The sequence below is a fragment of the Pristiophorus japonicus genome, chromosome 4 (assembly GCF_044704955.1).
Source record: "Pristiophorus japonicus isolate sPriJap1 chromosome 4, sPriJap1.hap1, whole genome shotgun sequence".
NCBI lineage: Eukaryota > Metazoa > Chordata > Chondrichthyes > Pristiophoridae > Pristiophorus > Pristiophorus japonicus.
In genome coordinates this window covers 2,386,009-2,400,991 of record NC_091980.1, presented here as the reverse complement: position 1 = coordinate 2,400,991, position 14,983 = coordinate 2,386,009, and the positions used below count along the sequence as shown (strand labels likewise).

Below are 14,983 nucleotides of genomic sequence, written 5' to 3'. Positions count from 1 at the left end.
GGCCCAGCGATGGGGGGGTCAAGCCCTGGAGTGGACCGTTGACCCCACGACCTGTTGACCCCCAGCTGCCCCAGGCCAGGATTGGCAGGCCGGGGGAAAACAAAGAATAAAGGGGGCGGAGTTACCTTATGGCCACTCTCAGGTGATTGGCTTATTGAGTTATTCAAGCTCCCGTGGCAACAGCAGCTGATTGGATTGTTTGTACTGAAGGGTGGAGCCTATCTCGCACCCCAGATTCTGATTGGTTAAAGCAAATGGCAATCACCGAGGGAGGCGGGACCTTCTCTATCGCGGACCTGATTGGGTGAACGCACTCCCGGACCGAGGGGCGGAGCTCTGCTGCTGACGAGGAGATGATTGGCCAATCGCTTTGTCCCTCACAGGGAGAGGGTGGAGCTTTGGGGCGGGGCAGAGGCTAGGCGGCTGATTGGTGAATCCGGCCGTCAATCCATTCAGGGGCGTCACAGAGTCGGCGCATCTGATTTGCGGAACGTTTATCGTGAGGCGGCTGGCGCACAATATTCGCGGCGCTGATTGGCGGAGTGCGCTGTCAGTCAGCGCGGTTCCCGTGGGGAAGGGGCGAGGCTGTGTTACGGACGGCTCTGATTGGTGCACGCAGCTGTCAGTCAGCGCTGGTCCCGAGGGGAAGGGGCGGGGTTGAGTTACGGACGGCCGTGATTGGTGCACGCAGCTGCCAGTCAGCGCTGGTCCCGAGGGGAAGGGGCGGGATTGAGTTATGGACGGCCGTAATTGGCGGAGTGCGCTGTCAGTCAACGCGATTGCCATGGGGAAGGGGCGGGATTGAGTTACGGACGGCCCTGATTGGCGGACGCGGCTGTCAGTCAGCGCGGTTGCCATCGGGCGGCGGGGCGGGCTGCGCCGTGCGCCAGAGCAGCTGGGCCATGGTGGGCGCGGAGAAGGAGCTGAAGATCCACTTCAGGCCGGGCTGCGTGCGGCTGCTGGAGGTGAGCCCGGGGCCGGGGGGTCTCCTCACACACCCCGCGGGGACCCCGGCCCCCGGTCAGCGGCCGCCCCGCGGGGACAGAGCCCGGGGCCCGGGGCCTGGGGCCTGACCGGGGGCAGTACTGAGGGAGCGCCGCACTGTCGGAGGGGCAGTACTGAGGGAGCGCTGCACTGTCGGAGGGGCAGTACTGAGGGAGTGCCGCACTGTCGGAGGGGCGGTACTGAGGGAGTGCTGCACTGTCGGAGGGGCAGTACTGAGGGAGCGCCGCACTGTCGGAGGGGCAGTACTGAGGGAGGGCCACACTGTCGGAGGGGCAGTACTGAGGGAGTGTCGGAGGGGCAGTACTGAGGGAGTGCTGCACTGTCGGAGGGGCAGTACTGAGGGAGGGCCGCACTGTCGGAGGGGCAGTACTGAGGGAGTGCTGCACTGCCGGAGGGGCAGTACTGAGGGAGTGCTGCACTGTCGGAGGGGCAGTACTGAGGGAGGGCCGCACTGTCGGAGGGGCAGTACTGAGGGAGTGCTGCACTGTCTGAGAGGCAGTACTGAGGGAGTGCTGCACTGTCGGAGGGGCAGTACTGAGGGAGTGCCGCACTGTCGGAGGGGCAGTACTGAGGGAGTGCTGCACTGTCGGAGGGGATGTCTTTCGGATGAGACGTTAAACCGAGGCCCCGTCTCCCCTCAGGTGGATGTAAAAGATCCCATGACACTATTTTGAAGAAGAGCAGTGGAGTTATCCCCGGTGTCCTGGGGCCAATATTTATCCCTCAACCAATATCACTCAAACAGATTATCTGATCACTATCACATTGCTGTTTGTGGGAGCTTGCTGTGCGCAAATAGGCTGCTGCGTTTCCCAGTGACCACACTCCAAAGTACTTCATTGGCTGCGAGGAGCTTTGGAATGACTCGCGGTGGTGAAAGTTGCTGTGGAGATTCTTTCATCGGGAGTGCGATGGAGGGCTCCGGCCCACCTCCTCCGATATCTGTGTCTTCTCCCACTCCCTGCCTGGAAGCTCCGTGCCGCACCTTCACCCCACCGCCTGCGCACGGTATTTAAATCTAATCTGACTGAGCAGCTTTTCCCCATTTAATCCTGAGCCTCTGTCCGCTTGCTCGACAGTTTGTGGTAATGTGCAACATGTTATCCAGGTGTCATTGACCGATTCCCTTTCAAAGATGTGGAATTCTGACATCATCTCATCCGTGAGCCTTCTGTTCTCTGTAGCAACCAGTCCCAGACTCATCACCCCTCCTCGAGATGGCTTGAGATCAGTGTAAATCTCCCTTTAATGCCAGGATCCGAATCGAACCCAGAATTGCACAACATAAACTTGTATTTACACACCGCCTTTATCGTGGTAAAACGGCCCAAGCCTCTTCATGGGAGCTATTGTCAAACAAAATTCAACACCAAGGCACTTAAAATATTAGGACAGATGACTAAAAGCTTGGTCAAGAGAGGAGCATCTTGAAGGAGGAGGGAGAAACGGAGAGGTTGAGGGAGGGAATTCCAGAGCTTGGGGCCCAGGCAGCTGAAGGCACGGTCACCAATGGTGGGGAGATGAAGATGGGCAAGAGGCCAGAATTGGAAGAGCACAGAGCAATCAGAGGGTGGTAGAGATGGAGGAGGTTAGAGATAGGTGGGAGCGACGAGGACACAGGAGATGGGGGAACTTGGTGCGAGTTAGGATACTGCACCTGAACTTGTACGGACTCATTGGGGGTAGAATCCAGCCTCAGAATACGCAGGAGCGGATTGGCGCCCGTTACACATCCCAACTAATGTTCCTTTCCTGCCGTATCAAGGCCGACGATCAGTTGCCCTCTGCACTCCGTCCAGGCCGAAAGGGAGTTCCCCCTGACATCCTGGGCCAACATTTATCCTCAACCAACATCACTGAAACAGATTGTTTAAGGAACGATATACTAACATTGGAGGCAGTTCAGAGAAGGTTCACTCGGTTGATTTTTGGGATGAAGGGGTTATCTTATGAGGAAAGTTTGAGCCTATGCTCATTGGAGTTTAGGAAGAAGAAAGACTGACTTTCATTACATAACGCCTTTCACGACCATCATCACCATCATAGGCAGTCCCTCGGAATTGAGGAAGACTTGCTTCCACTCCAAACATGAGTCCTTAGATAGCTGAACAGTCCAATATGAGAACCACAGTCCCTGTCACAGGTGGGACAGATAGACGTTCAGGGAAGGGGAGGGTGAGACTGGTTTGCCGCACGCTCCTTCCGCTGCCTGTGCTTGGTTTCTGCATGCTCTTGGCGGCGAGACTCGAGGAGCTCAGCGCCTTCCCGGATGCACTTCCTCCACTTAGGGGGTGTCCTTGTAACGTTTCCTCTACTCACCTTTGGCTCGTTTGCCGTGAAGGAGTTCCGAGTAGAGCACTTTCGGAGACTCGTGTCTGGCATGCGAACGCTGTGGCCTGCCCAACGGAGCTGGTCGAGTGTGGTCAGTGCTTCAATGCTGGGGATGTTGGCTTGGTTGAGGACACCTTTCATGACCACCGGATGTTTCAAAGCGCTTTACAGCCAATGAAATACTTTTGGAGTATAGTCACTGTTGTAATATGGGAAACGTGGCAGCCAATTTATGCACAGCAAGCTCCCACAAACAGCAATGTGATAATGACCAGATAAGTTTTTTTTTGTTATGTTGATTGAGGGATAAATATTGGCCAGGACACCGGGGATAACTCCCCTGCTTCTCTTCGAAATAGTGGCCACGGGCTCTTTTACGTCCACCTGAGAGGTCAGATGAGGGCTCAGTTGAACGTCTCATCCGAAAGACGGCACCTCCGATAATGCAGTGCTCCCTCAGCACTGCATTGGGTGTGTCAGCCTAGATTTATGTGCTCAAGTCTCTGGAGTGGGACTGGCTGGAGTCCATCATTAAGGAAGAGTAGCAGAACATTTCGAAAATCATAATGCTGTCAAGCAGAGTCAGCATGGTTTTATGAAAGGGAAATCATGTTTCATACATTTGCTGGAGTTCTTTGAGGATGTAACGAGTAGGGTGGATAAGGGGGAACCAGTGGATGTGGTGTATTTGGATTTCCCGAAAGTATTTGACAAGGTGCCACATAAAAGGTTACTGCACAAGATAAAAGTTCACGGGGTTGGGGGTAATATATTAGCATGGATAGAGGATTGGCTAACTAACAGAAAACAGAGAGTTGTGATAAATGGGTCATTTTCCGGTTGGCAAACAGTAACTAGTGGGGTGCCACAGGGATCGGTGCTGGGGCCTCAACTATTTACAATCTATATTAATGAAGGGACCGAGTGTAATGTAGCCAAGTTTGCTGATGATACAAAGATGGGTGGGAAAGCAAGTCGTGAGGAGGACACAAAAAATCTACAAAGGGATATAGACAGGCTAAGTGAGTGGGCAAAAATTTGGCAGATGGAGTATAATGTAGGAAAGTGTGAGGTTATCCAGTTTGGCAGGAAAAATAAAAAAGCAAATTATTATTTAAATGGGGAGAGATCACAAAGTGCTGCAGTACAGAGAGATCTGGGGGTCCTTGTGCATGAAACACAAAAAGTGAGTATGCAGGTACAGCAAGTGATCAGGAAGGCAAATGGAATGTTGGGCTTTATTGCAAGGGGGATAGAGTATAAAAGCAGAAAAGTCCTGCTACAACTGTACAGGGTATTGGTGAGGCCACACCTGGAGTACTGGTCTCCGTATTTAAGGAAGGATATACTTGCATTGGAGGTTGTTCAGAGAAGATTCACGAGGTTGATTCCGGAGATGAGGGGGTTGTCTTATGAAGGAAGGTTGAGTAAGTTGGGCCTCCACTCATTGGAGTTTAGAAGAATGAGAGGTGATCTTATTGAAACATGTAAGGCTCTGAGGGGGCTTAAGAGGGTAGATGCAGAGAGGATGTTTCCCCTCATGGGGGAATCTAAAACTAGGGGGCATAGTTTCAGAATAAGGGGTCGCCCATTTAAGACTGAGGTGAGGAGGAATTTCTTCTCTGAGGGTTGTAAATCTCTGGAATTCTCCACTGCAGAGAGCTGTGGAGGTTGAGTTATTAAATATAATCAAGGCTGAGATAGACAGATTCTTGAACTAGAGGGGAATCCAGGGTTATGGGGAACAGGCAGGAAAGGGAGTTGAGGCCAAGATCAGATCAGGTACGATCTTATTGAATGGCGGAGCAGGGGCCAAATGACTGCTCCTATTCCTTATGATCTGGTCATCATTGTGGGTGCTTGCTTTGGTTAGATTCTCAGTTCCTGAGCTGGAAACTGAAACACTGACTCACAACCCCGCTAAACAGCAGGCACTTTGCATTTTTTTAATGTTGCTCACCAGTCACTTTGTTCACCTCAATATAAAATGTCCGTGGGGATTTTGTGAGGTTTTTGATTATTTACTTCACCCTTTAAACATTGTGAATTGTCAGCAACCTGAACTCGAAGCACTATTTGCAAAGTCTCCATTTTAACACTAGGTCGCAGTTGCTAGAATGGAAGCGATGCCTGTGTAAGAGTGCACAGTGCTTCCGTTAGCTTTCTGGTGATTCACTTTTTGTTTGACGCTATTACCGTGTCTGTGTAATACCGACTTCTCAAATACATCTCTAAACGTTTCCCCACCGCTCGGCAACTTTATTGCCCATCCCTAATTGCCCCTTGAGAAGGTGGTGGTGAGCCGCCGCCTTGAACCGCTGCAGTCCGTGTGGTGAAGGTGCTCCCACAGTGCTGTTAGGGAGGGAGTTCCAGGATTGTGACCCAGCGACGATGAAGGAACGGCCGATATATTTCCCAGTCAGGATGGTGTGTGACTGGGAGGGGAACGTGAAGGTGGTGGTGTTCCCATGCGCCTGCTGCCCTTGTCCTTTTAGGCGGTAGAGGTCGCGGGTTTGGGAGGTGCTGCCGAAGAAGCCTTGGCGAGTTGCTGCAGTGCATCTTGTAGATGGTACACACTGCAGCCACGGTGCGCCGGTGGTGGAGGGAGTGAGTGTTGAAGGTGGTGGATGGGGGCCAATCAAGTGGCTGCTTTGTCCTGGATGGTGTTGAGCTTCTCGAGTGTTGTTGGAGCTGCACTCATCCAGGCAAGTGGAGAGTGTTCCATCACACTCCTGACTTAGAATATTGAACTGGGATATTGTAGGGTAAGTTGTGAGGTTGGGATCCAGTACAGAATAACGCAAAGAAAAAGAAAGACTTGCATTTATATAGCACCTTTTACGACCACTAGATGTCCCAAAGCGTTTTGCAGCCAATGATGTACTTTTGGAGTGTAGTCACTGTAATGTGGGAAACATGGCAGCCAATTTTCGCATAGCAAGCTCCCACAAATAGCGATGTAATAATGATCAGATAATCTGTTTTAGTGATGTTGGTTGAGGCATAAATATTGGCCAGGACACCGGGGATAACTCCCCTGCTCTTCTAAGTAGTGGGATCGTTTATGTCCACATTCGAAAGATGGCGCCTCTGACTGTGTGGCAATCCCTCAGCACTGCACTGGAGTGGGACTTGAACTCCGTACAGATACTGTTCTCAGTGACCCCTTGTCAAGAAAGAAAGAAGTTGCATTTCTGTAGGGCCTTTCACGTTCAGGACATGTTCGGGGGAGAGCGGGGACCCCAATGGGAGGATGGTTGGAGACTGAGTGCTTGTGGTGTCCTGTGTTGCAGGAGGATGTCAGTGTGCCAGATAGACGTGTCCTGGTCACGGGAGCGACCGGCCTGCTGGGCCGAGCCGTGTACAAGGAGTTTCTGGACAACAACTGGAATGCCGTGGGCTGTGGCTACAGAAGAGCTCGGCCCAAGTTCGAAAAAGTGAACCTGCTGGATCCAGGGGCCGTGCGCAAAATCATCCAGGAATTTAAGGTACTGAAGGTCAGGATGTTGTGGCGGGAGGTTAAGCAGTCCTGTGAGATGGTTGTTGCCCAGGGTGTGGTTCAGGGCAATACTCCCCTTCAGCTGCGTGGCCGTGCAGTGCTCTGTCGGTCCAGCCCAGCCCGCTCACTGGCTTGTAAATGGAAGAGACCGTGCACGAGAGGAATTATGAACGGACCGTTTAAAGAGCTCCGCAGCCCCCTAGAAAATCAACATTGGTTTTGGGGGTGGCTCTCTGATGGGGTTTTTTTTGGGGGGTTGGTGGAGAATGGGGGGACAAATCTATCTGGGACGGGGGTCAGGGGGTGATCTTTTGCTGGATGAGCTGAAATTTTCTCCAATTAAATATTGGGAAGACTGAAGCCATTGTTTTCGGTCCCAGCCACTGACTCCATCCCTCTCCCCAACTCCTGTCTGAGGCTGAACCAGACTGTTCACAACCTTGGTGACCCTGAAATAAGCTTCCGACCACATACCCGCAGCATAACTAAACCCGCCTGTTTCCACCTCCGTAACATCGCCCGTCTCCGCCCCTGCCTCAGCTGATCTGCTGCTGAAACCCTCATCCATGCCTTTGTTACCTTTAGACTTGACTAATTCCAACACACTCCTGGATGGCCTCCCACATTCTACCCTACGTAAACTAGAGGTGATCCAAAACTCGGCTGCCTGTGTCCTAACTCGCACCAAGTCCCGCTCACCCATCACCCCCTGTGCTCGCTGTCCCGTGTCCCGCTCACCCATCACCCCCTGTGCTCGCTGACCTACATTGGCTCCCGGTTAAGCAACGCCTCGATTTCAAAATTCTCATCCTTGTTTACAAATCCCTCCATGGCCCTCGCCCCTCCCTATCTCTGTAATCTCCTCCAGACCCACAACCCCCCGAGATATCTGCGCCCCTCTAATTCTGCCCTCTTGAGAATCCCTGATAATAATCACTCCACCATCGGTGGCCGTGCATTCTGTTGCCTGGGCCCCAAGCTCTGGAACTCTCTCCCTAAACCTCTCCGCCTCTCTACCTTTCCTCCTTTAAGATGCTCCTTAAAACCTCCCTCTTTGACCAAGATTTTGGTATCTTCTCCAAATTTCTTATGTGGCTCGGTGTCAAATTTATTTGTTTCGTCTTAAAACACTCCTGTGAAGCACCTTGGGACATTTACTACGTTAAAGGCGCTATATAAATACAGGGGGTCGGGTTGACTCTCACTGGGATGGGGATCAGGGGTGACTCTCGGGGTCGGGGGTGACTCTCGGGGATGGGGGTCAGGGGTGACTCTGGGACGGAGGTCAGGGGGTCGAGGTGACTCGGACGGGGTCAGGGGTGACTCGGGGACAGGGGGTCGGGGTTGGCTCAGGGTTGGGGGGTGACTCGGGGACAGGAGTCAGGGGTCTCTCCCACTCTCCCACTCCTCTCTCTCTCTCTCTCTCTCTCTCTCTCGTGTGTCGAGGGTCTCGGGTTGAGGGGCTCACTTTCTCGCACACATGGCTGCTCCTGACCATGGATCCAGCCGGACTATTGGCTGATGATCAGGGGCTGTAAGCAAGTACTAGTGATCACAGCCGGAGTCTGCACAAAATGAACAACAAAAGAAGCTGCATGGATTTAAAGAAAGAACTTGCATTTCTATAGCTCCTTTCACAGCCTCCAAATGTCCCAGATTGCTTCACGGCCAATGAAGTGTTTTTGAAGTGTAGTCCCTGTTGTAATGAAGGAAACTCGACAACCAACTTGGGCACAATTTGCAGCCCCTCGGGGCTGCCCCCCCGACAGCACGGCGCCCCCCCCCCCCTCGGGGCTGCCCCTCCGACAGCGCGGCGCCCCCCCCTCGGACTGCCCCCCCGACAGCGCGGTGCCCCCCCCGACAGCGCGGTGCCCCCCCCGACAGCGCGGTGCCCCCCCCGACAGCACGCTGCCCCCCCTCGGGGCTGCCCTCCCCGACAGCAGGCTGCCCCCCCGACAGCGCGCTGCCCCCCCTCGGGGCTCCCCCCCCCCCCCCCCCGACAGCGCGCTCCCCCCCCCCCCGACAGCACGCTGCCCCCCCCCCCCCCGACAGCACGCTGCCCCCCCTCGGGGCTGCCCCCCCGACAGCGCGCTCCCCCCCCTCGGGGCTGCCCCCCCTCGGGGCTCCCCCCCCCCCCCCCCCCCCGACAGCGCGCTCCCCCCCCCCCCCGACAGCACGCTGCCCCCCCCCCCCCCCCCGACAGCACGCTGCCCCCCCTCGGGGCTGCCCCCCCGACAGCGCGCTCCCCCCCCTCGGGGCTGCCCCCCCGACAGCGCGCTCCCCCCCTCGACAGCACGCTGCCCCCCCCCCCGACAGCGCGCTGCCCCCCCTCGGGGCTGCCCCCCCGACAGCGCGCTCCCCCCCCCCGACAGCACGCTGCCCCCCCTCGGGGCTGCCCCCCCCGACAGCGCGCTGCCCCCCCTCGGGGCTGCCCCCCCGACAGCGCGCTCCCCCCCCCCCGACAGCACGCTGCCCCCCCTCGGGGCTGCCCCCCCCGACAGCGCGGCGCCCCCCCTCGGACTGCCCCCCCGACAGCGCGGTGCCCCCCCCGACAGCGCGGTGCCCCCCCCGACAGCAGGCTGCCCCCCCTCGGGGCTGCCCCCCCGACAGCGCGCTGCCCCCCCTCGGGGCTCCCCCCCCCCCCCCCCCCCCCCGACAGCGCGCTCCCCCCCCCCCCCCCGACAGCACGCTGCCCCCCCCCCCCCCCCCCGACAGCACGCTGCCCCCCCTCGGGGCTGCCCCCCCGACAGCGCGCTCCCCCCCCTCGGGGCTGCCCCCCCGACAGCGCGCTCCCCCCCCTCGACAGCACGCTGCCCCCCCCCCCCGACAGCGCGCTGCCCCCCCTCGGGGCTGCCCCCCCGACAGCGCGCTCCCCCCCCCCCCGACAGCACGCTGCCCCCCCTCGGGGCTGCCCCCCCCCCGACAGCACGCTGCCCCCCCCCCCCGACAGCACGCTGCCCCCCCCCCCCGACAGCACGCTGCCCCCCCTCGGGGCTGCCCCCCCGACAGCGCGCTGCCCCCCCTCGGGGCTGCCCCCCCGACAGCGCACTCCCCCCCCTCGACAGCAGGCTGCCCCCCCTGACAGCACGCTGCCCCCCCGACAGCGCAGCGCCCCCCCTCGGGGCTGCCCCCCCGACAGCACGCTGCCCCCCCGACAGCACGCTGCCCCCCCTCAGTATGGCAGTGTCGGTGTCGGCCTAGATTTTATGCTCAAGTCTCTGGAGTGGGACTTGAACCTCGACGTTCTGACTGAATGGCGAGAGAGTATTACCCACTGAGCCAAGGGTGACACCTAATTACCTGGAAATTAAAGAAAGACTTGCATTTACATAGCGCCATGCACGAATACTGGACTTCTCAAAACGCTTTACTGCCAATGAAGTAATTTTTGAGTGTACTCACTGTTGTAATGTGGGAAATGTGGCAGCCAATTTGCTCACAGCAAGTTCCCACAAACAGCAATGTGATCACCCAGAAAATCTGTTTTTTAAAATGTTGATTTAAGAATATATATTGGCCAGGACACCTTGGATAACTCCCCTGCTCTTCAAAATAGTGCCATGGGATATTTTACATCACTAACCCGTGCTGTACCTGCCCTGGGAGTGTTTGATGGGACAGTGTAGAGGGAGCTTTACTCTGTATCTAACCCGTGTGCTGTACCTGCCCTGGGAGTGTTTGATGGGACAGTGTAGAGGAAGCTTTACTCTGTATCTAACCCCCTGTACCTGCCCTGGGAGTGTTTGATGGGACAGTGTAGAGGGAGCTTTACTCTGTATCTAACCCCGTGCTGTACCTGCCCTGGGAGTGTTTGATGGGACAGTGTAGGGGGAGCTTTACTCTGTATCTAACCCCGTGCTGTACCTGCCCTGGGAGTGTTTGATGGGACAGTGTAGAGGAAGCTTTACTCTGTATCTAACCCCCTGTACCTGCCCTGGGAGTGTAAGTAAAATGTATTGAAGGAAGAAGACCAGTTACGTGTCTGTTCGCATTCTGCACCGTCTCGATTGACACAGATTGCAGATTTTCGAATCATTCTTGTCCTTGAATTGAAAAGAACTTGTCTTCTTCCTTGAACGGCCATTTGGCTGGCCACGCCTGCTTCTCCCAGTGTCCCTCTGTGGTCATTCTGTCATCGATTCCCCACTGCCCTCCCCAACCTGTTGGTCTACTTTAACAAACATCCAGTTCCTCTCCCTACCTTCCCTGCAGAGTAAAATCAAGCTGTGCTGTTAAAACCTGTCGGGATACCTTCAGGAACGGCGTTGGAAACTGACTGCGGGTCTTGTGTTAATCCCATTCCAGCCGCAAGCTGTTATACACTGTGCTGCAGAGCGGAGACCTGATGTAGTGGAGAGTCAGCCCGAATACGCCAGGCAGTTGAATGTAAGCACCTCAGGATGCATAGCCAAGGAGTCAGGTATTAAAACTCTTTGCGGGCTCGTATGCTTAAGAAATAGTCCTTGACGCAGTGTCTGTCGGACAGCTGTACGACTTGTTCGAAGTCCTCAGCCAGTTTTCTTTCATTCTAGGGATGTGGGTGTCACTGGCAAGGCAGGCAATTGTTGCCCGTCCCGAGTTGCCCTGAGACGATGGTGACACAACGGAGTGGCTTACTCGGTCACTTCAGAGGGCAATTAAGAGTCACATAAAGGCCCAGCCCGGGTAACACAAGAACATAAGGATTAGGAACAGGAGTAGGCCATCTAGCCCCTCGAGCCTGCTCCGCCATTCAACAAGATCATGGCTGATCTGGCCGTGGACTCAGCTCCACTTACCCGCCCGCTCCCCGTAACCCTTAATTCCCTTATTGGTTAAAAATCTATCTATCTGTGATTTGAATACATTCAATGAGCTAGCCTCAACTGCTTCCTTGGGCAGAGAATTCCACAGATTCACAACCCTCTGGAGGAAGAAATTCCTTCTCAACCCGGTTTTAAATTGGCTCCCCCGTATTTTGAGGCTGTGCCCCCTAGTTCTAGTCTCCCCGACCAGTGGAAACAACCTCTCTGCCTCTATCTTGTCTATCCCTTTCATTATTTTAAATGTTTCTATAAGATCACCCCTCATCCTTCTGAACTCCAACGAGTAAAGACCCAGTCTGCTCAATCTATCATCGTAAGGTAACCCCCTCATCTCCAGAATCAGCCTAGTGAATCGTCTCTGTACCCCCTCCAAAGCCAGTATATCCTTCCTTAAGTAAGGTGACCAAAACTGCACGCAGTACTCCAGGTGCGGCCTCACCAATACCCTGTACAGTTGCAGCAGGACCTCCCTGCTTTTGTACTCCATCCCTCTCGCAATGAAGGCCAACATTCCATTCGCCTTCCTGATTACCTGCTGCACCTGCAGACTAACTTTTTGGGATTCGTGCACAAGGACCCCCAGGTTGGCACCTTTCTCTCCCTGAAGGGACATCAGTGAACCAGTTGGGTTTTTAACACAATATGACAGCTTCATGGTCACTGTTACTGATTCCGGCTTTATATTCCACATTTTTTAAACTGAACTCTGATTCTCAAACTGTTGTGGTGGGATTTGAACTCTCGATCTCTGCCATCCTTCCCCCGCGTGACCTGCGTGTGACTCTTAATGTCCCTCTGAAGTGGCCTACCCGGTCACTCCGTTGTATCGCCACCTTCTCAGCACAGCTAGGAACGGGCAATTAGTGCCAGCGTTGCCAGAGACATCCCGAGAACGAATCATTAAAAGAAAAGAGTTGGGGATGGTGCTGAGGGGGCGTGGAATTGTATCTCCGCCTTCAGGAGTGGGATGGGAAGAGAGGAAGAAATGGTGCCTGAAAAAACACACACAAGCAAATGTGAAATGAGCAGAATTTGACCAGTTTGAAACTATTTGCAATTCCGTTTTTATAAAAAGCTGCTGTGTCCATTCCTTGCAGCTGAAATTGGAGCCTTCCTGATCTACATGAGCACAGATTACATCTTCGACGGATCACACCCTCCTTATCGAGAAAATGACGCCCCGAACCCCCTCAGTCTGTACGGGAAAACCAAGCTGGAAGGCGAGAGGCTGGTTTTGAAAAATCACCCGGGTGAGGCAGGAATCCAGCTCCCGCATGCACTGTTTGTGGTTTGCTCCAGGATCCTGAGACTAGGGATTACTGGGATAAAGCGTTGAAAAAACACGGACGGGGTGGTGGGGGGGATCAAAGTAAGTAACAGGAGCAGGACAAACAAGTCTCAATAGGTGTGAACAACTTGTATTTTTTTAGCACCTTTAACATAGTAAAATGTCCCAAGGTGCTTCACAGGAGTGTTCAAGACAAAACAAATGAACGACATTGAGCCACATGAGAAGAAATTACGGCAGGTGACCAAAAGCTTGGTCAAAGAGGTAGGTTTTGAGGAGCTCCTTAAAGGAGGAAAGAGAGGCAGAGAGGTTTAGGGAGGGAATTCCAGAGCGTGAACATAACATAATAGGAGCAGGAATCGACCATTCGGCCCCTCGAGCTTGCTCTGCCATTTAATAAGATCATGGCTGATCTGATCATCCACTTTCCTGCCCGCTCCCCATAATCTTTTGTTCCCTTATCCTTCAAACATCTGTCTATATCCGCCTTAAATATATTCAATGACCCAGCCTCCACAGCTCTCTGGGGCAGAGAATTCCACAGATTTACAACCCTCAGAGAAGAAATTCCTCCTCATCTCTGTTTTAAATGAGCGGCCCCTTATTCTGAGACTATGTCCCCTAGTTTTAGTTTCCCCCATGAGTGGAAACATCCTCTCTGCATCCACCTTGTCGAGCCCCCTCAGAATCTTAAATGTTTCGATAAGATCACCTCTCATTCTTCTGAACTCCAATGAGTATAGACCCAACCTACTCAACCTATCTTCATAAGTCAACCCCCTCATCTCCGGAATCAACCAAGTGAACCTTCTCTGAACAGCCTCCAATGCAAGTATATCCTTCCTTAAATACGGAGACCAAAACTGCACACAGTACTCCAGGTGTAGCCTCACCAATACCCTGTACAGTTGTAGCAGGACTTCTCTGCTTTTATACTCTATCCCCCTTGCAAAAAAGGCCAACATTCCATTGGCCTTCCTGATCACTTGCTGTACCTGCATACTAACTTTTTGTGTTTCATGCACAAGGACCCCCAGATCTCTCTGTACTGCAGCACTTTGCAATCTTTCTCCATTTAAATTATAATTTGCTTTTCTATTATTTCTGCCAAAGTGGATAACCTCACATTTTCCCACATTGTACTCGACATCTGCCAAATGTTTGCCCACTCACATAGCCTGTCTATATCCCTTTGCAGATTTTTTGTGTCCTCCGCACAGTTTGCTTTCCCATCCATCTTTGTATCATCAGCAAACTTAGCTGCATTGCACTCGGTCCTTTCATCCAAGTCATTAATATAGATTGTAAATAGTTGAGGTCCCAGCACCGATCCCTGCGGTACCCCACTAGTCACTGTTTGCCAACCGGAAAATGACCCATTAATCCTGACTCTCTGCTTTCTGTTAGTTAGCCAATCCTCTATCCATGCTAATATATTACCCCCAACCCTGTGAGCTCTTATCTTGTGCAGTAACCTTTTATGTGGCACTTTATCGAATGACTCCTGGAAATCCAAATACACCACATCCACTGGTTACCCCTTTATCCACCCTGCTCGCTACATCCTCAAAGAACTCCAGCAAATTTGTCAAACATGATTTCCCTTTCATAAATCCATGCTGACTCTGCTTGATTGAATTATGCTTTTCCAAATGTCTCGCTACTGCTTCCTTAATAATGGACTCCAGCATTTTCCCAACGACAGATGTTAGACTAACTGGTCTATAGTTTCCTGCTTTCTCGATGCCTCCTTTCTTAAATGGGGGCGTTACATTTGCGGTTTTCCAATCTGGGACCTCCCCAGAATCCAGGGAATTTTGGTCGATTACAACCAATGCATCCACTATCTCTGCAGCCACTTCTTTTAAGACCCTTGGATGTAAGCCATCAGGTCCAGGGGACGTCTGCCTTTAGTCCCATTATTTTACCGAGTACTACTACTTTAGTGATTGTATTAAGTTCCTCCCTCCCTATAGCCCCTGGATTATCCACTATTGGGATGTTTTTAGTGTCTTCTACTGTGAAGACTGATACAAAATATTTGTTCCAAGTCTC

The 14,983-nt window shown here is 53.6% G+C and overlaps 1 protein-coding gene across 1 annotated transcript in view; it reads left to right on the top strand.

The window, feature by feature from the left end:
• The first annotated feature begins 864 nt into the window (after nt 1-864).
• Nucleotides 865-14,983, top strand: part of mat2b (methionine adenosyltransferase 2 non-catalytic beta subunit methionine) — a 32,310-nt gene continuing 18,191 nt past the window's right edge. The window contains exons 1-4 of the mRNA XM_070877965.1: nt 865-965; nt 6,630-6,824; nt 11,141-11,255; nt 12,738-12,890. Of these exons, the coding sequence (XP_070734066.1) occupies nt 903-965; nt 6,630-6,824; nt 11,141-11,255; nt 12,738-12,890 (526 nt within the window). The 5' untranslated portion in view covers nt 865-902. The remainder of the gene's footprint in view (nt 966-6,629; nt 6,825-11,140; nt 11,256-12,737; nt 12,891-14,983) is intronic.